Here is a 25,115-nt window from a genome sequence, read left to right as displayed (position 1 = left end):
AGGGCAAGGTAGTTACAGACACTACAAGCCTATGGACCTCCTGCCAGAATGGTTGAATGCTCGGACAGGACCACCAGATGTGGAGAAATGACCCATCTGAATTCCCACATTTCCAACAACTGTTGGGAAAGGAAGGGTTGAAATGAGAGATTCTCGAAGGGGTTCGGTACCATCTAGAGGCCAGTTTGTAGCCGTTTTCCTGCGTTGAGACATTAAGGGAACATTTATGGGAATACATAAATATTAGGTCCCAGTCAGAATCCGACAGATTATCTTCCAAGTCTCTGTTCCAAGCACAGCATGAGGGTAGAGAGTTGTAGGCCCTGCTCTCGACGAGGAGGGGGTAGATCTCCGAGATCAGATGCTTACGTGGTTCAGCTTTAGAGCATATAGATTCAAAAGGAGTAAGAGGACAGGTTCAATTATGAAGAGGATTGTGTGAAAGCAGGAAGTGTCTAATCTGTAAATAGGCCCAGAAAGGAAAGTCGCAAATAACCAGGCTTTCAAGCAGTTCGTGGAATGATTTCACCTTGCCGTTGTGGAGAAAGTGTTTAACTAAAATCTGGTCATGCGGCCAGTGTTTGGATAAGAAGTCTTTGTGCATTCCGGGGGGGAAGTCAGGATTGAGATGAATGGAGGTTAAGAGATTAGGTGACTCGTAGATGGATGCAGATTTACAAGTCAAGCGGAAAATTTTTAATGTGGGCCCACCAAAGGATGAGTGAGAAGGACTTGAGGCGTATGCTTCGGTAGAAGCCATGGGATCGATGCCAGAGGTGAGGGTGAGAAGGCATTTTCTAGGTGGACTCAGTCTTTAGAGGCAGTGTGGACGTGCCAATCCACTATACGGGAAAGGTGACATGCTCAATAGTAACGGTGAAGGTCAGGGAGCCCAATTCCACCTCTAAGTTTAGAAAGAGTCAGTTGGGAGAAAGCAATGCGCGGACGCTTATGGTTCCATAGGAATAAAGAGCAGTTTTCTGCAAGATGTAAAAAAAGCAAGAGGTAGATGAATTGGTAATGTTTGAAAGAGATAGAGGAGACGGGGAAGTATGTTCATTTTAATTATCACTGCCCTTCCAAACCATGAGAAGCAAGGACGATGCCATTTATTGAAATCCTCTTGGATAGAACGAAGGAAATTTTTTGCATAAAGGTCATCGAGGTTGAATGTAAGCTGCACGCCAAGATAGGAAAGGAATTCCCTTTCCAATTGAAACGGGAAATAGGACTCACAGAAAGAGACTAATTTAGGGGAAAGGGTGATGTTAAGAGCGAAGGACTTGGAGAAGTTGATTTTGAAATTTGACAAGAATCGAAAGAAGGCAAAATCTTTCAGTAGGTTAGGCAAAGTGGTATGAGGATCAGCAAGGAAGAGGAGGATATCGTCCGCGTAAGCAGCAAGCTTATATTCTTTGTCCAATACCTTGCTCCCTTTGATATCGGAATTTGAGCAAATTTTCCGCAGTAGGGGCTCAAAGGGTAAGACAAACAAGAGCGGGGAGAGGGGGCACCCTGACGCGTTCCGTTCTCTAGGTGAAAGGAGTTTGACAAATGCCCGTTAACCCGGACTCGAGTAGTTGGGCCAGAGTATAGGGTCAATATAAAGTTAAGCATCTTCTCACCCAAACCCAGTGCCACCAAAGACACCTTCAAATAATCCCATGCAATCCCATCAAAGGCCTTTTCTGCATCCAGGGAAAGGAAAAAAACGGGAATGTTAGGTTTACGAAGCCAATGGTGGAGGTTAAGGGCCTTAATGGTGTTGTCCCTTGCTTCTCTGCCAGGGATAAATCCCACTTGATCTAAGTTGATCAAGGAGGGAAGCGGAGGGAGGAGTCGATTAGCAAGGATCTTCATAAATAATTTAATGTCCACATTCAGCAGGGAAATGGGTCTGTAATTAGAAACCTGGGTGTTATCTTTATCGCCTTTGGGGATAACTGTTATATGAGCTTCTAAAAGTCGATTTTGTGGCTGGGAGGATTGAGAGAGAGTATTAAAAGCAGAAAGGAAGGGAATACCCAGGATATCTAGGAAAGATTTGTAATAGGCTACTGAAAAACCATCAGGGCCCGGGCTCTTACCAGGTTTCATCTGCTTTAAAGCACACTGCAGCTCATTCAGGGTCAGATCTTTTTCCAGAGAATTAACCAATTCTTCTGAGAGAGCCATCGGACCATGGGGATGGAGGAATTCAGAAATCAAGGAAGCCCTGGATTTGACAGTAAGCAAAGGGGGAAGTTCAGGAGGAAGGTTGTATAAGGATTTATAAAAGTGTTCAAAATGGGAGGCAATGTCAGGGTTAGATGTGGCCATAGTACCATCAGAACCTCTAATTTTATGCACCGTCATAATGGATCGTCTCTTGCGGAGAGCTCTGGCTAGAAACTTCTCGCTCTTATTAGCAAATTCATAGTATATCTTTTGTGAGAGAATATACCTTTTTTTAACTACCTTACCCAGTTCTGTAAGAAGTTGTGTGCGTGTGTTCGTGAGTTCGGATAGGGTTGACGCAACCAGAGACCGCTTACGAGCTCTCTCCAAAGAATGGATCTTATCTATGAGGAGTTTCAAACGCTCTTGTCTATCTCTTTTACGCTTCTTCGCAGCAGCTATGAGGATGCCACGGATAACACACTTATAGGCATCCCACTGCGTGAGGGGGGAGGTGTCCGGAGAGCAAGAAAAAATATTCAGTCAGATTGGAGCGGATCACTTGTTTGATCGCGAAATCCGCAAGAAGGGAAGCATCTAGGTGCCAAAATTTCGAGCATGTGTTTTTCTCTGGGAACTGTAAAGTCATGTTGATGGGGTGGTGATCGGAAAGAACCATCGGCTCTATAGAGGCAGCATGGAGGAGTGGGAGATCTGATTGCAACAAAAAAAAAAATCTATCCTAGAGTATTTATTATGTGGTGAGGAGTAAAATGTGTAATCCTTCACAGTAGGGTAGAGGGTTCTCCAGGAGTCATGCAATTGCAAGTGTTGTAATTGTATGCGTATTTGCCTGAGGGCCTTGAAAGGTAAAAAGGAGCTTGCTGAGGAGGAATCTAAGAATGGGCTTAATGGGACATTCAAATCACCCCCAATATCAATACACCTGATTGGAAAGCAGCTAGGGCAGTAGTGATTGAGCGCATGAAAGAGACCTGTTTGGTGTTGGGAGCATAAACATTAGCAAAAGTGATGGGTCTGTTGGCAAAGGAGCCCTTTATAAACAAATATCTGCCCTCAGGATCTGCAAGGGAGTCAGAAATAATGAAAGGGAGATGTCTAGCGAATAAAATAGCTACCCCCTTCGATTTGGCCAAAGGGTTGGTGGCATGGAGGACTGTGGGAAAATTGAAGTTGAAAAGCTTGGGAATGGAATCTTGGCGAAAGTAGGTCTCCTGAAGGAAGACTACATCTGCTTTTTGTTTATGCAGGTGAGAAAGCAGCATAGAACACTTTTCGGGTGTGTTCAGACCCTTGGTATTAAGTGAAAGGATTTTCAAGGACAATGGTCCCGAGACTGAGGTGGAGGAAGGCATGATTACAAGTCAGTATTGTGGAAATCTGATGACGCAGCGCACTGGGGGTAAGGGGAGTGGGGAGGAGGAAGAGGGGAAAAAAAAGGGGGGGGGGGAAATGAGAGGAAATAGGAACACTCCAAAGAAAAAAAATAAAACGAGAGGAAGAGATATTAAGGGTGAATGGCTTGAGGAAGAGACCCGCTATTCCACGTGAGGAAAGAAGAGACTAGGAAAGAGGAGATGAATCAGAGAGATAAGAGAAGAACGCAAAGAGGATGAAGGAGAAAATGAAGAAGTCAAGATAGTGATAAGAGCCGTAAAAAGGTTCAGTAAGAGCTCACAGAGCTTACTGTGTGGGGAACAAAGTAGACGTTGAACCGAGAAGAGAACAACCGCCGGCCAGTAGCCACATTATAATGAGTTAAAAAATGGAAAAGTAGGGTTTGGAGAGGAGGGGTTCGACAGTGGCATATGTTGCAGAATATCCTCGGGGCATAATATGTTGGATAGGTCTCTGATCGTCTCTGGAAAGTAGCAGGGCGTGTAACATGCAGGGGACACAAATGAGTAGGCTGGGACAGGGGTACAATATGAGTGGTAAAAATCCAATCATGGAATACCCCTACTCGATATGTACATAGAGTATCAAGGTGCAGAGGAGACAAATATGTGAAAAAGTCGGATTATATTGAGACGATATCAGGACAAGTGAGGGAGACATGACAGTAAGCGGAATTGTGAAAGGCCGTAGCGAGTATTACAAGTATCCCCTTACAAGGAGCAGAGATATAATAGGTCAACATAATCAATACAAGTGAAAATCAGTGCAAAAACAGACAAAACAACATTGAGCCCCAAATTAACATGCAGTAACATTCGTATCTCCCTAGGATCAAAGCCAGTCATTCTACCAATGAAAATGAAAAAGGCTAAGTATTATATGTAAAGGAAAAAATAAATTATCTAAGGCCCTTATCAAAGGGGACGAGCATTACCTCTCGCGTATCAGAGAAGATGGGGGGAACAGGGAGGCGGGGGGAGGGCATAGGGGAAGTATCGGTAGTGTGAGAACCCCCCGAATTTACCTCCTCAGCAAGGTCAAAAAGCAGTGATAGACCAGGAAGAAGAAGGCAAATCCGAACGGGATGGTCTAATAGGGAGCAGGGAGAGGTGATGCTCGTTCACAAAAACAAAAACATGGTGAAGTAATATCTGCATCAATCCCCTATAGGCTTCAATAAATTCCTAGCACACAATATCCCCGCCTCCCCAATCCATCCTCCGAGCGAGGCACAAGGCCTCCATCACATTCCCATATATATTGTATACTGTACTAAGTTAGCTGAGGTCTCTTCCGAAGAGTCAGGCTATGCAGAGCAATCCGAAGTGAGTAGAGGAAGAGCAGAGTTCGTCTGGATGTTTCCTCAGAAGTAGCAGGACGTCTTCAAATGTGGCAAGATGAGGCTCTGGGGATGCAGAGAAGATGAGGATAATGGAGGACAATCGACCAAGAAGCCGTCATTAGGTTAGAATGTGTGGGAGTCCAGTTCGTGGGATGGATCGTAAGCTAATTGGAGGCGAAGGGTCTGCTGGAGGATCCGGGATGCTTAGTATCAGCAACAGAGAAAGAGCTGAGAATTTTGGTCTTCGGCCAGGGAGGAAGAGCTAACTGTAGTATGGATAATACTCGCCTTCCATTAGGGCAGAGATGAGGGAGAGATCCCTGTTGGATATCTACCGGTCAATGACTGTGGGTCTGACCCCTGGAACATTGGCTACTCTCTAGGCAGTCAAATAGTATATTGAGAAAAATGGAAGTCAAATGAACAACGAATAGGAGGTAGATGAGCAACCGGGACTCTTGGAATGAAACAGTGGTGAAATGTGAGGAACAGAGGCAAACTGCAGGCAAATAGTAAAGAATGCACATGAGTGGCAGGAGTATGTGAGGATTAAGGACAGTTAGATCTCGTGCCGTGGCTTACTGTGTGCAGGAGAGGCTGTTGGGCTGGAAGCGGCCATAGAGCCCCCTGTGAGGAGTCCTGGAGGAGTCGATGGGAGCAGCCGAAGCCTACAATGGGATTGGCCTTGCCAGTCCATTGCGCTGTCTTCAGATCCCGAATCCAGGGCCGGCTGCAATCTCAGGGACCTGTACCAATCAGGCAGGTCTATCAGTGGGATGACCAAAGAAGAGCAAAAAGATGGCAAATCTTCGGGGACTCGCAGGTCGAAAGGTATGACCATTAGCCTGTGCGGAAAGTCAGAAGGGAAACCTCCATCTGTAGGGAATATTGCAGGAGCGGAGCGTGTCTAGTAGTGGGTGCAATGCTCACCTTTGGCATAAGGTCATACTGGATAAGTCCTGAAATAGTTGTATTTCCGCCCCCTCATAAGTAAGATGTCTTCTGTCCCTAGCGCATCTAAGGATATCCTCCTTGAGCGGGAAACTGACAATGCAGCAGACAATATCTCTGGGTGGGTCTGTGTTGCCCCCCCCAGGCTGGATCGCCCTATGCACACGCTCAATGTCAATCGGGATTGCTGGCGGGCGGCCAAGGTGGTCATTAAAGATGGTCACTACTGCCTTGGGGATATCATTGGTTGCCACTGATTCTGGTAGGCCACGGATTCTAATATTATGTCTACGTCCACGGTTGTCTAAGTCCTCGATGTGCCTGTAAAAGTCCCGGATAGTCGAGGTATGTATCACTGGCTGTTGCTGTATATGAATTATGGCGGCCTTATTTTGTCTGGAAGCAGACTCCACCTGATCCAATCTTGAGCCCATTGAGCGGATATCTTCACGCAATTCGCTAAGGGCAATGGTTAGTGTGGTAGTTAACGTGGCCTTGATGTCAGCGGCCACAGCTTGTAAATATCTTAATGAGAGGGATTGTGTAGCGGAGGATATGTCATGCTGTGGCACTGTGTCATGAACAGCGTGCGTGGCCGAGCAGGGATAACAGCCTATGTCTGCAGCTGCAGAGGGAGGGGGAGAGGGGGATGGAGAGAGAGAAGGAGAAGGCTGCGGCCCTACTCTCTGCTGCTGGGAGCTAAAGAGCTCCTTAATGTGCCTTCCCGTGTGATTAGGGCCCCTTGGGGACCGTGACCGGGCGCCAGAAGGCATCCGGTCGGATTTCCCCATATTTTAGAGGAGCTGCCTCACTCGACTCCTCCGTGCGGCTCTGTAGCTGGATCCGGCCGGCGGGAGCTCCAGTGTAAAGCGGCCATTCTCGTCCACGACTAGCCACGCCCCCCTCGATGGCGCTTTATTTTTTTAAATTATTACATTTTTTAAATTTTTTTTTTTACACTGTTTCTTTACTTTTTTTTTAATCACTGTTATTGCTGTCACAAGCAACATAATTGTGACAGCAACAGGGCACGTGACAAGTACTCTTTAGGGGGTTTATAAGACCCCACATACCTCCTCTTTATGTAAAAGCATTCAAAAACACCAAGATCGGTGTTTCTGGATGCTTTTATTTTTTTTTTAAATGGCACTGTTTACTTACAAGTAACCTTGAAGTGATGTCAGGTCATCGCTTCTGGTTCACTATAATGGTGAGCTGATCAAAGCCAATACCTGCTTTGTCTGGCTGTGCCCACTGGTGTCTCAGGTCTACCAATTGGACGGGGGAGCCCGAGAGAGCGGCTGAAGGTGGCGGGCGGGGGGGGGGGGGATGTACACTCTTGCTGCTTGTAATAGCAATCTTGCAGCAGAAAAGCTGCTCTTATTGCTATTACAAGACAGCGGCTTGCTGGCTCTAAAAAACATTATCAAGGTGATGCCTGCAGCAGCAGGCATCACTCCGGTATACACAAAGAAAGTCCACCGATGTACCGGTACATCTCTGGACGGGAAGTGATTTTTAATCTTGATGTGCTTTCTGAATTTCTTCTAGAAATCTAATAATCCATTGCGGAACTTTACTCCTGAGCAAGATCTTCCTGTAACAAAGACTAGTCATGGTTGCTCTCTCTCTCCCTGTACAGTGTGGTTGGTCTTGTCTCCACCCTCTCCTCTAGTTTTCTATAGGCAGTCTGTGGTGGGGGGTGCTGGCCTGGCCCCTTCCACAGCTCTGCTGTCTGTACAGGCTTTGTGCAGCACAGTGATGATGTCACTGCTGCTTTTACAAGGCAACATCTGTGTTTGTATGGGTGCACACAAAGTGGATTTATATCTTTTGTGGCAATTGAAGAATATATTTAAATTAAAGATACTGTGCCAGAAGTTCAGTTCAGAATATTTTATCCAATGTCCTCTTACTTTCAGAGATATACTTGACTTGCTCCAATGAGATCTGCAGAGTCAGAATGGTTTAATCACCATCCCTGTGCTGTTTTAGTTTGTGTGATCCCTGCAGGTATATGAGTGTGGAGAGAGGTTTCTGTGGAGAAAGCGGTGTTTCCGGTCTCTCACCTTTCACCTAAAGGTGGGAATACACGATTAGAAAATTGACCGATTAGTCATCTGACGACCGAAAGGCCTTCGTTGGTCAAAATCGTGGCCCACATTAAGCAATCTAAAAAAAATAGTTTGTCGGGCAATACGTAGTGTTGACGTCTTCTGTACAAGTGGAAGTGATGTAGTGTGTATGTGACCTTGTAGCCACGCCAGAACGAGCAATATACACAACAATTAACAGCAATGAGTATAATATAGTTTCTATATACATAAATAGTGATACATAAAAATATAATATGCATCATTCTGGTTTCATTATATCATTAGGCCAACCAACTGCGTGATAGCGCTTGATAGATTTTTTTCCATATGACCGTCATACCACCGCATAGAAAATCGGTCGGTCGTGTGCAAAACTACAACATTTTTCACTGCTGTTCAACCGCATTTTTTCGTTCACAATATTGTTATCGGTTAAAACATCCTGCTCATCAACGAAGAGAAAATCGTTCGATCAGTGGTTTCGCTAAATTTTTCATCCAATTTTCTTATCGTGTGTGCGGGGCATTACTGTTTCTCCAATCACTCTTCAACAGAATGTAATGCACAGTGCTTGCATCTTTATGGAGGAATTTACATACTCTTTCCCCATTCTCCTATCTGACGCTCCACATAGCCTGCCAGCAGGGTATAATGTACAGTGGCTGCACCTCTAAGGAAGAGTCTTTTTGCATGTACCTCTTTCTAGACAAAGCTGCCAAATCATTTAATTTTTTTCAAAGTAAAAATAATCAATGGCCAACATAGCTGCTGTTTGCATGTAACCGCTCATCTAAGCAATTACATGAAAATAGAGCCTCTGAATGACCCTGGACCCAGCCAGCGTGTATTCAGGGTCAGTATTTCTGCATATGTTTGGCCATACATAAACTGGCCATGTTTAATCAGCCAGTTGGTATGTGGCCATAGCACAGAGTGTATGGGCTCGTTCACAGGTAAGTCAATACACTGTGTTTATGTAGCATTTATTTGGCATTTTTAAAGTCTCATAACCGCCCCTCAATGGCTGCCATGCATATAATAATGGGCACCCAACAGTGCTGTTCACACAAGAGTGGTAGCATTTGGTTGTGTTAAAACCACATCATGCTGTTCACACAGGAGCGGTAGCATTGTATCTTGTTAAAAATTAAGCAGCATGTTGCCTTCATGAGGCATCAATGCTTTTCAGCTGCCTCTATTGATTTCAATGGTAATGCTTTGTAACCACACCTTAACAGCACCTAGAGCATTTATGGTGTGTTAGTGAAGTGGTAGCTGGGCATTGCGGGAGAGAGATTGGAGCTTCCTGTATCCCAGTATGCACTGGGAATTAATAGATAACTAGGATATTTGTACAGAGCACCCATGTGGTAACATTTGCTTCTCTGTGCATGCAAAAGCATCAACCAGCCAGCAATACTGATAATGCCAGGGAAAGCAGAGACATTGAGAATTATTGACAGTGGTAAAGCTTTTTGTGTCTGCAAAGTTGAGCTGGATCAAGCCAAGTGTCAAAGAGATCAAAGTATATGAATCCGTCTGACAGAGAATTTACAAAAATGTCTGCTATCACACCACAACATAACCACACCTCAAAAGTAGATCATTTCCTGTACATCACTTCTCCTTTAAGCACTTCCCACTATAAAAGCAACACTTTCATGGGCATTTATTGAGCATTCTTGAACTTCTGTACCTCTGTACAGGATGCAGACCTCTGCGATTGACTCACATTGCAATGGGAGACAGACCTCCTGGCAGAAGGAGTGCTGACAACATCTCCCTCACTGCTAGAGACTGGTCCACCTATAACAGGTATACCCTACTGACAGGCTGCTTGTCAAACTTACATGACCCTTCAGACCAGGCAGGAACAAAGTTTCAAAGCTTTACTTGGAAAACTGCAAAATGAACATCTCAAAGTTCAACATGCAAAACAGGATTATGCCTATGTTCCTACTCCTAACTCAGGATATGTGCTGCCCCAGCATACCTGAAGAAGGTAGCATTCATGTGCTTAAACGTCCATCAGTGGCATAGCAGCTGGTGTCTTCGGGGGCAAACCCCAGATACAGAAGACCTTCTATGTTATGGCAGCAGCAGGTGACATTCTTGTACTACTCCCGGATGTGGCTTCCCAATCTTCTGCCTTTCTCTCTTCTTCTCTCCTTTCCCCTCTCTCACTCCAGACCACTGTCCACTATCACAGGATCAGTGGGTTGGATCTAAAGATAACCCACCAAGACTAAAGAACAGGGAAAAGCATTAACCCTTACCCTCCCATCCAGGGCAGCACCTAACTAGAACGTGCTTCAACCTGCGTACAAAACAGCTGGTTGCTGGAGCACTTATACCTAGGTGTGACTTGTTTTAAGTACATATGAAACTTGTGGTTCATAACAATGCATGGCAAAAAAATACGTGATTATTATTTTCTATGTGGTGCAGTAAAAATACATATACACTCTCCGGCCACTTTATCAGGTACACCTTCAATTGCTTGGTAACACAAATTGCTAATCAGCCAATCACATGGCAGCAACCCCATGCATTTTGGTGTGTAGACATGGTGAAGACAACATTCTGAAGTTCCAACTGAGCAGCAGAGTGGGGAAGAAAGGGGATTTACGTGACTTTGAACGTGGCATGGTTGCTGGTGCCAGACGGGCTGGTCTGAGTATTTCAAAACTGCTGATCTACTGGGATTTTCATGCACAACCATCTCTAGGGTTTACAGAGAATGGTCCAAAACACAGAAAATATCCAGTGAGCAGCAATGTTTTGGACAAAAATGCCTTGTTGATGTCAGAGGTCAGAGGAGAATGGGCAGACTATTGCTGCAACATTGAGATGGTTGGGCAAGAATTTGACGTAAACAGCAAGAAAGCATCCTGCCTTGGATTGGTGGTGGAGTGTGGTGGAGTAATGGTGTGGGGATATTTTTTTGGCACTAGCAAGGTGTACCTAATAAAATGGCCGGTGAATATAAATTACCTATTATCTTTTATTTGTTAGCAGTCATATGATGGGTATATTAGCAGGTCTTTCTCAACAGGCTAGGGCAGTTAGAGGGGAGAAGCCAATGGTGCTGCTGCGGAAGGAAGTCCATTGTCTGCCACATGAGCCACTGTCAATCAATCACTGCAGGGGGAGTTGACTGGAGCTTATTGGCTAACAAAGGTTTTCTATTGTCTGGCAAATGAGCCACTGCCAATCAATCACTGCAGGGGGAGTTGACTGAAGCTCATTGGCTAACAACGGTTTCCTGTAGTTTACAAAGGACTGTATAAACTCTAATAACCTATCGGGAGCTAGAAAGTTAGCAAAGCCACTATATTAAAGCAAGTCTCAAAGGTTCTGCATAACTGTCCATGCCATAAAATTGTTATTGTATTTGTATAAATACCATAACAAGTATTTCTAGAAATCTGCAACCATGTTTCAAAGCTAACAGACTACTAGTTTATTGTAAAAATGGCATTAATATTTACAAAAAATATTTTGAGATTCACATACACTTTAAGAACAAAATTTGCAGTGAGTTAACATTTTCTTATGTTTCCTGCAAAGCGGAAGTTAAGAAAAATTGACAGCTAATAAACACAGTGACTAGCTAATGTCTGTATGCCAAAGTGAGAGCCAGAAGTAAAAAGTAAGAGGCATAAATCAGAAGAGCCCTTCAGGAAGACTCTAGCATTTTCAAACTATGTTCAATCTCTGGTATAAGGCAGGCTGGAATTGTTTTCTAAAAAGAAAAAAGAAAACATGGAATGTGTTTTCTTCATTGATCAATAAACCCATGACTCACTTTTCTCTGTAGAATTGAAATCAGGAATGTGACCAGTTCAAAATCAGAAAAATTGTCTGTATCTTCTGCTAAGCTCTAATTACATCACTAAATCAAGCTTCATTGTTTTTAGTTGATTGTTTAGATGGTCATTGGTCCCAAATGATCTTAAAATTGTCTTTAAACATTTAGTGCTTTGATATGGTAATATGAATGGTAACCTTAAACAAAACTAAATGGTAAAGATAAAGGCTTATGCATATAGATGTGAAATACTGCACTTTACAGGCATACAGCATATTTTTTATGCCTCTAAATTTAGTTCTATGTTAGCCTATATGGCCATGCACATCAGGCATTTAGATCAGTATTTTAACAGCAACATTTAAGGGCATGAAAAAAGTGGGCCAAACTTCCAAAAGGAGTGCATGAGCATAATGTATGTGCATACACGTATAAATGTACGTGTATGAGAACAGATTTATTTAAATGGCCAGAAAAAAAATTAATATTCTGGCCAGTAGAATGCGTTTACACTCAAGGCCAAATGCTCATAAACGTACATATGTGACATTACAGACATTTTTTCTGCCAGAATTTGGAGGATATTTTTAGCATAAACTCATATTCCCATGTGCATGATGCCAAAAGCTGTGCTCTAAATTACTGTAAATGTTAACTCTGCAATGGGTGGCTCCTCGTTGCTCTAGTCTGCTTGACTGGTTGCAGCCTCTCTATGTGTCCTATTTACCATTATCAGTGAAAGTGAAAGTAAATGATAATCCAAAATTTTGGGTTGTGCCCAGAAAAGTAATAGAGGGGAAATCATCCAATAGGGACACTAGTTCTGTTGACCTGGGGGTCCCCAAAATATTTCCCTTAATTTGCATAGATTTCCTCTTGCTTCCTGTTGGGCTATGAGAGAGAAAGTGAAGGAAAATCTTTACAATGGGACACATCTTACGGGGGTTATAACCCTCCCTTACTCTATCCAAAATGAAAAAAAAAAGTTTTGCCTATATTTTTATTTTAACTTATCACTTACAATGCAGTGATCCTGCATTACAGGGAAGGATGCTGAGGAATCTCTCCTACCAGCATTGGAGACTATTGACTGCTGGGGGAGAAAGCAATAGGGTAAGTACTGTACTGTGCTTATTTTTATCCTCATAGACAAAACAAGCTTTTAACCCTTGTAGAGTGTTAAATTTTACAGTTCAGCATTAAAGTACACCTGTGCCCAAACTTCGGACTTTTTGAACATTACTAACAAGAAGTAAAGGAGCTTTAAAGCCCCCACTGACCTCTCTAACTGCATTTATGATGAACTAATAATGCTAAAAGATCCTCAAACATGGCAACAAAAACTTTACAGTCCTGTTTCAGTGATTTTCTAGCAGCTCACATCACCTGCTGTGTGCTGTGTATTTTCATTAGAGGACTGTTCTGCATAGAAAGTAAAGGGGAGAGGAACAATGATTTCAATGCCTCAGTGGTGAACTTTCAAAATTATTTTCTTCACAAAGATTATAGGTACAAGTGGGGGCTTGTTATAAAGTCTTTTTATGCTTGTTCAGAATACGTGAATGCTAAATGCGTGTGGTGTTACTGTAAAGCAGGCAGACACCTTTTAAAGGAATGACTCTTCAGCTACCCAATACCCACATTATGAATGTACCAGACCAGAGGCATAACTAGAACCTTTAGGGTACCATTGCAAGAAACCTTGAAGGGCATCCCTGACACCCCTTTCCATCAGTCCAGGGCCTCTTGCTTCCGAGCCTGGGGTCCTTCCCTATGAGCTTGTGGCCCTTCCCACTGATCCTGAGGCCATTTACCCCTGTCATGGGGCCCTTTATTAGTGTCTGGGGCCCATTCACATGTTTGGCATCTGGCCACCTTCCTGCCATCTTGAGGCCTCATGTTGGTGGAAATCAAGAGATATGTCACCTGCACACCAGGGAACTCCATTTAATGGTCCAATGCAGTGGCAGAACTACCAAGGTCACAAAGGTAGCACTCTGGGCGATACTCAGGATCGGATCTAATATTAATTATGATAGTGGGTTTATTGATCAGAGCCCCCACCTTACTGGTATGGAGCCCACATGGCTGCTGAATATATTTTTGGACATATTGTTCATATACAGTGCTTAGCATAAATGAGTAAACCCCAACAGGTTTGTCAGAAAACCTTTACTTTCCTTTCATAATTAACATTTTCTATATGACACTATACTAGAAAATATTTCCACAAATGTGGGCCATTGATTGCAACAATATTTGTTAATTTGCACACACAAAAATTTTTTTCCTAACAAATTCATTCAAGACCATGTTGAAAAAATGAATACACCCCAATGAAAGTCTTAACAGCAAAGATAAATTTTAGACAACAAAATCTTGATTAACAAGAATTCAACTACAGGTGAGTCTAATTATTCATTAAACAGGTGTCCAGCAGACAGATGATTATAAAAGGATGTTTCTTAAGAAAGAAAACCCCTTCCCATTTCATGCTGTCAGCAAGGGCACCGCATGGAAGAGAAATGTCACAAGGCCTGAGAAAGAAATGTATTTCTTTACACAAAGGTGAAAGCTACTTGTTGGAATACTGTAGCAAAAGTGATACAAGAATTTAACAAAGCTGGAACTGCAACCATCTCACAGAGACGTCCAAGCCATGCACAGAAGTTAACACCTTGAGTGTCTTCTGATGAGAAGGGAAAAGAAAATCACCATGCAAGTTCACTGCAGTTAGCTAAAGGAGTAGAAAGCCAAACTGCGGTGATTGTTTCCTGTGACCCAATATGGCATACACTGCAGAGGAATGGCATGCATGGATGTCATCCACGAAAGAAGCCTCTACTAAAGCCAATGCACAAAAAACCCCACCTATAATTTGCCAGGGCTCATGCTGAAAAAGAAGAAGACTACTGGGACTCTGTACTCTGGAGTGATGGGACCAAGATAAATGTTTTTGGAACTAATGGCTTCAAAACTGTTTGGCATTGCGAGGAGTACACAGACAACTGCATGGTGCCTACAGTGAAACATGGTGGTGGCAGTGTCCTTCTGTTGGGCTGCATGAGTGCTGCTGGTTTTGGGGGAGCTGCATTTCATTGATGGTATCATTAATTTACAGATGTACTGCTCTATATTGAAAGAGAAGGTGCTACCATCACTCCGTGCCCTTGGTCATCGTGCTTTTTTCCAACATGACAATGATCCAAAACACACATCTAAGACCACTGTTGCAGAAGAACAGGGTGAAAGTGATTCAATGGCCAAGTATGTCTGAAACCAAACAACTATGGGGAATTCTGAAGAGACAAGTGAACATCACTCTCTATCCATTATCCAGGCTCTAAAAGAGATTGTTCTTGAAGAATGGAAAAAGATTGATGTTGCAATATGTGGCCAATTTGTTCATTCCATGACTAGAAGGCTTGGTGCTGTCCTTGCAAATCATGCTGGTTATACAAAATACTAGATGTAGTAATTTTTGTTGTGGGTGTACTCATTTTAGCTTCAACTAATTTGAGTAAAACTGAAAATTTTGTAATCTTATATATAAAAGTTATAATAGTTATATTATTAACCTTACTTTCATGTAATAAGCTAAACAAATGTTCTATAAAACTCAGTTTTGTCAAAATTTTGGAAATTGTTCTTGTGTTCTTTGAAATATTGATTAAAGTCTTACTTTTCAAAAGGGGTGTAATCATTTATGCTGAGTACTGTATATCTAACTATTCTCTTGATTCTAATTAATACTGTGTTTATATCCATGGTATGTATTAAAATCAAGAGTACAATCAAATATATATCAACAATATATCAGCAATATGTTCAGCAGCCGTGTGGGCTCCATGCCTGTAAGGTATTAGATCTGATCGAGAGCATCGTCTGTACTCCAATTGACATGTCAACAAAGACGTCTATGCAGCTTCACCGCTGCTAGGTGGCCAGCGGGGGGCTCAGCTGTCTACAATCAATAGTGCCAACCCTCTCGCGCATGTGCCCATCAGCCTCATAATGTAACCAGCACTGGCTCCCAATGCACTGCTGCCGCTGCTGACCGGCGCCGTCAATAACAGGGGCAGGACAGCAAGAGGATGCTGGGAAGGGCCTCAATGCATGTGCAACAATTGCGACCCTGGTATTTCCACCAATGTGCAAGACCCATTTACTTGGTAAATGGGTGGAGTTCTTGTCCTCAGGGTAGAGTTTTTGTCCTGAGGTTGGCTAGTATGATGAGTGTCAGTCACTTTGCTTTAGGTTTTGAAGATTTATTGCACGTGTGTATGACATACAGGGAAGGAGGGATAGTACAGGATACCTTCATTATTTCTCTCAACACACAGTATTTGGTGTTCTTACTTGTATTTGTAGCTTTCTGGATCCCACTCTTACTGGGCTATATTTGCTGAACACTGATTTTTTGTAGGATGGGGTTCATGTGGTATCTCAGACTTGAAATTCAAGACAGGACAGCACTGGAAAGGCTCCTGTGTTTCCTCTCTACTCAGAGGAATCCCACCTCCTCCATGTGGAGCACATCTGCAGTCTGCTTCTTCTAGAGACCCTTGTAGCATACCACTGCAGCCAATATTATCGTGGAGGTCTCCTAGCAGGACAGGTTACTGCAACACTCCTCATCCTTTGGCTCCAAGGCCTAACAGCAAAACTGGTGTTATAGCAACATCCTCTGAGGGTGAATCCCTGCAGAGAAAGACCATGTGCCAGGATGTGCCTCAGATATTTAGTAGCTTTCCCAGCATGCACAACAGACCCCCTAGGTCTGCTGATATCAAATATCCTTAACACATTTTAACTCTAGCACATCCTGCTGGTGCCAACCCAACATAGCAAATGAGTTAATTCACTTAATGCTTAGAGAATACCAGCCAGCACATAGCTAAGTTGACTAAAGCTAACTAATTGATCACAAAATTCAAAAAGAGAACTCTGGAAAATTTCTACATCTCTACATGTGCATGGTCTGGGTACAGGCTAACTTTAAGCATTTCCATTAGCTTATATATAGCTTTACTTTTTTGTGTGCATAATAGATAAAACGGGCGGAATCAGGATAGTGATAGTTCCTGAGCATTAAACAGTATATCTTTGCTAAAAAGTAAAAATAAGTATAAAGACCCTATTAAAATAAACATCAATATTCACACCAATATAATAAACAAAGTCTTTGGATAAAGTCCAATGCGCCACCAAGCAAATAAGTTTCAGTGCTATTATTGTTAAATCCTGTAACAGTGCCACCAATTTCCACGCCACAATGATAAGTGTTCACTCACCAACACTCCAGTGACCTTTATTTGTCAAAAAACGTTGTAGGTTATATATTTTCCTCCAAGATAATGGCCATCTAAATCTCTTTCTCCATAGTCTGCTTTCTTGCTAGAGCATCCCTCCAGAGATTAAAGTGTTACTAAACCTAGGACCTTGTATCTACTATATCTGGTCTCCCGCAGTGCACAGAACATGGAAGTGCAATTATTTTTATTACGTACAAACTGCTAAATATCTTTTTTCATCAGAAGTTAGAGCAGTCTTGTGGCTTCTATTAGTGTCCAGCCCAGCACTAGCTAAAGTTTGTAGGAGGAGTTTTCTTTCTGCTCTAGGAGGATGCAAAACTCCTGACCACTGTCTGGGCAGTGCTCATTGGCCCTGTGCTGATCACATGCACTCTCCCAAGAAAAAAAAAAACTCTTTAGCAATACACACCAAACTAAGCATGTGCAAATGCCTACGGTTCAGTCTGCCTTATCAGGAGATGGTCGCTTGAAAAAGTGGAGGAACAGAGAAGAAAGGTTCAAACGACCTTTTTACACAATATAGAGAATTAACCCCTTAGGTTCCACAGTGAGTATAACAAACATGCTTTACTGCATATACAGGCTGATTTTATTGTTGTGGGTTTAGTAACACTTTAACCATACCACCAAACCAGAGAAAAAAAATAGTGTAGTATTTTTTTTTCTGCTAAAAGACATATAGGTATAAATATTGCACTCACATGAGTTGTGCACACTTGTAAACAGCCTGTGATGAATCGCAATCCCTTCCGGGACCAGCGTGCGTTCCCCTGACCGGAAAGGAGTTGGCTGGACGTGACGTCAACAGAACCAGATATGAAGACTCTCAACTGCCTCAACTAGTGTGGCTATTTGCGTCTTCAGGAAGTAAGTATATCTTTGCTGTAGCACTAAAACCTGTGATCCATCTAGTCTCTTGTTTTAGTAGCCTTCGTCATTCCCAACACAAAGTTCCACATTGGGGAGCCAGGAGGTTGTAATTACCAAGATTACCAGCATGTGCCTTTTATCTTTTTGAGGTTCTCTCTCTCACTGTCCATACGGGACACTTGAGTTACACATATCTCTATAATTAATCAATAGCAGCAAAAGAGGAAACCTCCTGGTCAATAAGAAGAAGATCTGGGCTGTGAGCAGGCCTGGCATCATGACAACATATGCACCAATTAATGTCCAGCTTAACTTTGTTTTGCATAGAGTGGGGAAAGGTTTAAACCTCTTTGAGATGTTTATGTCTGTGTCCCCAAGATTTTTCCTCATTTCCAATCTCAATGACATGGAGTCACATGGACAGGTTGTGACATAAATTATATATCAGATTGAGAAAGAGAAATATATTAATTGATTGATTTATGCTGCCATCCTGTATCATAAATGCCATTTTATTTTTTCATATGTTACATGGACATGAAATGACATCCTTGCTCATTTTATTAAAAACTATTTGGAATGAAAAAAAAAAGTTACGAATTCCAGATTGTTCCTAATGCTGGTACATACTTTATGTTGATATGGAAACTGGAAGTTCATTGTGTGATATTGACTTCTACCTCTCAAATGAGTACTAACCATGTGAATCATGTCTTTTGTCCTTCATTTTATAATTGTCTTGATGGTGCCAGATTGAGGTCAACCATAAAATCAAAAACAATATTATGTTTATATCGTAAATGAGGAATGTGCTTCCTTTTTTTTCATTGTTCTCAAATAATATAGAACAATAGATTTTACTAAGAATTTATTTTGTATGGACCTTTGCTTGCAGGCTATTAGGGGCCTCTGGTACATTAAGGTTTCAGTCTGTGAAAGATGTATTAGATGGCAGAACATTGTTTTTAGCATACTTCCTTCAATATGTATTTTATGGTGCTGTAGAATTACTATACATGTTTACAGACAAAACTTATTTAACTATTATATGTTTTAGTAAGTAGCTAACTTAATTTATATCTTTACACAAGAAAGCTGTTATTTTATATATGTGTGCCACTGTGAGACTAATAGAAAAAACTATGATTCCAAAGCGTACTTCATCCACTCCTGAAAAGACAGCTGCTGCCATAACAATATTCACTTATAATTGTACAGATGTCCACAGAGGAATGATTTGAATGGCTCCCCCACCATCATAAAATTAGCAATCAAAAATAAAATCTTTGTTTTTTCATTTGTGTTTGAAATCATGACATGGAAATATATATAGGGGAATTCATAAAAACTGTCATTCTTTTGTGTCATAACATTTTTAGAATTCCAACATGCCTCCGCATGACAAATGTTGGTGCAGGTGAGAGGTTAATATACCTGTTATAGACAAGTACATGAATCTGGGACATGCGTGTGGCGGTGCGCTGAGGTCAAAATGTCCATACGGAAATGTCATGCTTAGCGAAGCAGCATAGTTTAGAAATGGTGTGGGTGAAGCCTGATGGAGATTGAAAGACACCAGTTCCCAATAGGTTTGGTCCTCCTATGATTAACAGCAGGCAGATCCTTAAGCTCGCCATACACGTGTAGATTTTCGGACGAGAATATTCCTACAGAAAGTCGTACAAAAATTATTTGAACATTCAGTGAATGGACAAATGTCGTTTAAAATTTTTTTTTTGCTTTTAACATTCAAGTTTAAAATGAATGGAATTTCTGAACGATAACCACATACACTGTCTGAAAATTTGTTTGATCGAGAAAAGTTTTCCTTCCTGCCCCTTCAAATTTTCCCATCACTGAGGTTGAAAACAAACATCGATTTGACCCCACTAACGATTAGAAAATCAAACGAATATTCTTGAAGCGAAAATTCTCAAACGAAAATCTATATGTGTATGGCCAGCTTTAGCTAGTAGATAGATTGCTATTGGCTATAGAATCCACCCATTGCTTGCTGTCAATTATAGGGAGAAAGCAGACCAGTAGTGTCTCAGCTTCACCATCAGGCTTCACCCGCTGCGTGTCACTGGTTGCTTGGAGCCTGTTAGCTGTGAAACCGACAGCCTCCTTAACAATTAGTGACAAGTGTGGAGGGGAGGAAGTAGTGATAGCAAACATGCAGCTCTGCTACACAACATACAGAGATAGGCACTCTGCCTGTCATTGTATACTGACTTATACTTGGGTTTAATTACCTACAGTTTTGTTACCTATGAATCTGCACATGGGGAGAGTTTGATGCACAGGATTCTCTCCCTCATTCATAGATCATGTTACAGGCAGTGTAATCAATGAAAGAACATTACTTAATGGAGGGGGTGTGTCCTCGTCTGACCATCATTACTGATGTTCTGACTGAAGTTGTCTACCATTGCAGCACAGGAAATTCAGAAAGGAAAAAGATGAGGCAGTCCTGCAGTGATGATTTCTCCAGGACCCATCTTCCTGCACAATGTGGGACATACTTCATTAAGATAAGCGATGTGACTAAAACTGTAGAGATTTTTTTTAACCTGAACTTCAGTTTCAAACTTGCAGGAGAAATAAATACAAAACTGCAAATATAATGTCAATTACCTATCAGAAAACATGTAAGAAAAGAGTGAGGGTGTGCTGGAGATGTGAGTGTAAGGTGGTTGGAGGGTGGGCTTTACAAAATCCTGTAACTTGCCCTGAAAGTGCAAGGCAGGTAACTTTAAAGAGGAAATGGTAAGCTGTTCAATCAATTCATCATAAAACAAGGGAAGTACAAATAAGAAGAAAATTCATAGCAAGTAAAAAAGTATAAAGAAAGCATTTTAATAAAAACAGAGGTCTCAGTTGCATGCATTTGCAAATATGTTCTCTGTGGAAGACACATCCCTCATGACAGCGATAATGTAAAGTGTGGACCTACCGTAACCAAACGTTTAGACATACTGTATATTAATGAAAAACATGAGAACTTAATAGTGGGTAAGTGAAGGAAACTTTTGTACAGTACACAGCCCCTCAATATACACCTCCCCTACTAGTTACAATATTGTATATACAAATTGTGCTGCTTACTATTTTCATTTGCCTATTACACAATGGGAAGTTTTCAGGAGTCCTGTGCAAGTCTAGATGTTTCATGTCTGGATGTTTTCAGGAGTCCTGTGCAAGTCTGGATGTTTCATGTCTGGATGTTTTCAGGAGTCCTGTGCAAGTCTAGATGTTTCATGTCTGGATGTTTTCAGGAGTCCTGTGCAAGTCTGGATGTTTCATGTTCTGTAACTTTAAGGTTGTGTGGCCAAACACCCTAATAAAAGTGCTCTCAACCCTTTTGCAGCATGATGTCATTGATGCCTAGATGTCTTGATCAAAATCAGTGATGTCAACATGCATTAGGCTGCTTTCACACTTATCTGTTTTTGTACAGTTGTTCAGTTTAAAAAAAACAGGAAAAAATGCATCCTTTTAAAGACTATGGAGCTCTTAACATTGGTCCATTGTGCTTCAGTTGCATATTTAAAAGTCCTACTTGCTGAATTTTTGGTGCATGTTTGTTCATTTAAAAACAATGCACCAAAAACACATCCCTCCATTGAAATGAATGGAAACCGCATAAAAAATGCAACGCACCTGTGGGAAGTGCTTTTTCCAGTGGAGAAAAATGCAATGCAAATGCATCAAAAACACATGAAAAACACCAAAAGCACAATGCACAGCAGCAAAAATGTGTCAAACACACAGCAAAAACACATGTGTTTTTCATGCGTTTTTTCATGCAGAGCAATGTGAAAGTAACCATAGTTAAAGCGGAGTTCTAGTGAAAATGAAATAAAAAAAAGCCAGCAGCTATAAAAACTGTAGCTGCTGACTTTTAAAAAACAGTCACTCATTTGTCCCTCGGTCCCGTGGTGTCCTCCCTGCAGCCTGTTTCACCGGCCGCTTCATGTTCCTGGCGCCGGCATCTTGAGTGTGCGCACCTGGCTGTGACAGCTTGCGACTTCACAGCTGGGCGCTCACTGCGCATGCACTTTGTGAATGGTCCCGTAGTCTTCTGGGACCTGTCATGTCTTCCAGAAGTCTACAGGGAGGGAGGGAGGGGAAGACAACTTCTGTTTCCGATCGTATAGGCGTTCGCAGCGGAAGTGTGAGGTGGTACCTGTCAATTTCAGGTACCCGATCCCCACCCGCTACCCAAAGGTGCCAATCATTAACGTGGAGCAGGGGACCAGTCCTTAAAGCAGAACTTCCCCTTTTGGGTGGAGCTCTGCTTTAATTTGATAAAATTTCATGACAAATATTCATACTTCAGTAATTGTTCTATATTTTTTGAAGCACATACAAAACTTTTATTTGGAATGCTGTTAAAAAAAAACACTTTAAATTGCACTGCAGTCTGAAAGTCAAGATGTTTATCTATAGGATCGTTTTGTTAATGAAGCCGTCATCATGTGACCACTCTTTCACAGCTGACATGAAAAAGTTGACATGTAGAAGTTTGCAAAGAGTTAATTCCATGCTTGGCATACTGCTAAATTCTGTTCTTTATTAATAAAAATCATTAAATCCTTAATCAAAAATGCCAATGTTGTTTTCTGCATTGTGCCCCCATAGCACATGGCTTGCTGAAGGGCACTCTCCAGAAGTGGAAGAAAGGCTTGGTTCACACCAATGCGGTTTTTAGTGCTTTTTACAGAAACACAGTACAGTCCGTTTAACATGGCTTCCTATGAAACATGTTCACATCTATACTTTTTGAAACTGCTGCATTTCTGCCCTGAAAGGGTCAAAGTCTTTTTTAAAAGCAAAAAGCAGCGTTTTTGCTACAATAGAGTTCAATGGAGAAGCTGCTGAAATGCAGTTTAGTGCATGTTTGCTGCATTTTGTGTTTTTATTCTGCCCAGCAACAAAAAAAAGTAAACTGAAAAGCTGAAAAAAATGCAAAACACGGTAAAAATGATGCAAACACACATCAAAAACATGTGTAAAAAATGCAAGACAAACTGAGAAAAGCACTAGAGAAATCGAAAAATGCATATATGTGAACCAAGCCTAAAGGACCACCCTGAGCAATACCATTGCACAGAGCAGATATGTGTAGCGTCTTTTTTATTTCAATAAAAAAACAGGGTTTACAACACTATACTTTAAGCCTAACACTCGATTCACTAACCAATAGGTGCAATTAACACTAAATAAAAAGTATTAAGAAAATACAGAAGGGAATTAATAAAAACGTTGTCTCATCTTTGTCTCACGTGGATTGCAGCCAATCTGCTTTCAAATTTAAATTTTCTAAGCCTTGTGGCTTAGGGCAATGGCACCAATTGAGCTAGAACTTGTCTTAGACACATTTCTTAAAGGTCATTCCTTGACAGGCCAGTCTATGGACACACACGTGTGATAGCCTGATGTTGGCAGTACAGACATCCAGTTTTAATTTTCAAATTATAAAAATGCCTTTTATTATCTTTTGTTATGCAAAAATCAGTAAGCACATTACCTGCAATGATGTTATCCAGTAGTGTTGTGGGCATGCAGAAAATCCCAACTAGTAAATCGCTGACAGCCAGATTTAAGATAAAAAGATTAGTGACTGTTCGCATGTGTTTGCTGCTGAGAACAATAAAACAAACCACTCCATTGCCAAGCATACACAGGATAAAGATTAGTAGGTATGAAATGATGAAAACTGCAGCAACTGATGGCCGATGGAGATAGAAGTCCACATATGTTATGTTTGGGTCTATGTTAGGCTGTGTCCTGTTCATGGCTTTCCTCGGAGTCCATATCATAGACACATTTATGTCCAGTTTTTCATTCATGATGTGCCTAAAAGATAAAATAAGGAAGAGTAAAACTCCTGAAGGCAATAAAGTAAATCTTTCATAATCCTTAAAACATACATGAATATGAGGCTGCAGAAAGGATGCGAATCTGTGGCAGACATTTGTGAACACAGGCATCAAAATATCTAGTACTGTGGGCTCAATGCACTAAATACCCCATTAAGTTTTAGGTTAAAATAACAAATGCAATATTTATTCCTAAAGTAGTTATTTCATTAAAAAACACTTGCTAATTAATGAATGTTCTTTTTTTGTATGGCATTTAACTGAAGCTTTAGTCTTTTTTTTTTAGTCAGCACCTTGTTGCTGCAGCGAGAAGTAAAGCATTTTTATTGAGCCAGTGACCACCAGTGTCCTGTCAACTAGTACTGAACCCCACCTTGCTCATTCAGCTTTCAGTGGGTATTGCCAGCTGAGAGGTGAATGTAAACAAAGGGGTGGAGATTGTTTTTGTAGAAAGAAAAATAATTGTGGGTGTCTCGTCCATGCACCAAGCATGTGTCCTCATTCCTGAACCACACCAACCACACATCTGCAACATGGGGGGCAAGGTTTAGTTTTTGACATGTCTTTTATCCCAGAGTGGAAATTTACATTGCCCAGTTACATTGCCCACCGATGCAGATCCTTGTCAATCACAATGGGCAACACCTGCCAACATACCAAAAGAAATTAATCCACATAGCACCAACATGATTTGCACCTGATGACCTCTTACACTGAACAATATGTTCTAGTCCCTGGTGCTAAATGTAAACAAAGGGGTGAGATCATTCAATCATCCCTATTCAGTAACATAGGCTGCCTGCATGCAGCTCCAGACAGCTTCAACTGCATAAATAAACAGCTCGTTCATGTTGTGTTGGTCTCCGTGCCTGTGTAAATGAAACCTTAGGGTTACCAGGAAGGTTAGTGTGAGGGGTTCCATATTTAGGAGCTCTATGCTAAAAATTACCAGTACGTATCTGCGGGTGCTGAAAACAGTTATTGCTAAATTCATGTTTATTGCAATTATTTCTCTTGTTTGTTTAGTAGTAGAGCTAATGACAGTCTGCAGACTTTGTCTATAGATAGAGCTGATTTTTCCCTTGGTGGTTAAGGACCTTGTTTTGTTAGAAGTATAATGTGTAATCATTTTGTACCCACCCCCCTGCGTGAATTTTGTGTGAGCTCGATTTCAAGTGCACTGTGTGAATTGAGGTTAGAACACTCACAATTGTTATTTGAGCAGTAAATGGAGTCAATTCTTAAGATAAGAGCCAAATAAATTACACA

The 25,115-nt window shown here is 41.6% G+C and overlaps 1 protein-coding gene across 1 annotated transcript in view; it reads right to left on the bottom strand.

The window, feature by feature from the left end:
* NPFFR2 (neuropeptide FF receptor 2) overlaps nt 1-25,115 on the bottom strand; it is a 229,933-nt gene that overhangs the window by 38,290 nt on the left and 166,528 nt on the right. The window contains exon 2 of the mRNA XM_089679597.1: nt 23,495-23,823. Coding sequence (XP_089535723.1) covers nt 23,495-23,816 — 322 coding nt within the window. The 5' untranslated portion in view covers nt 23,817-23,823. The remainder of the gene's footprint in view (nt 1-23,494; nt 23,824-25,115) is intronic.

The sequence above is a fragment of the Staurois parvus genome, unplaced genomic scaffold (genome assembly GCF_062004578.1).
Source record: "Staurois parvus isolate SC_StPar_1 unplaced genomic scaffold, SC_StPar_1.0 ptg000227l, whole genome shotgun sequence".
Classification (NCBI taxonomy): Eukaryota; Metazoa; Chordata; class Amphibia; order Anura; family Ranidae; genus Staurois; species Staurois parvus.
Note: the sequence above shows the minus strand (reverse complement) of the source record. Positions and strands in the feature narration are given on the sequence as shown.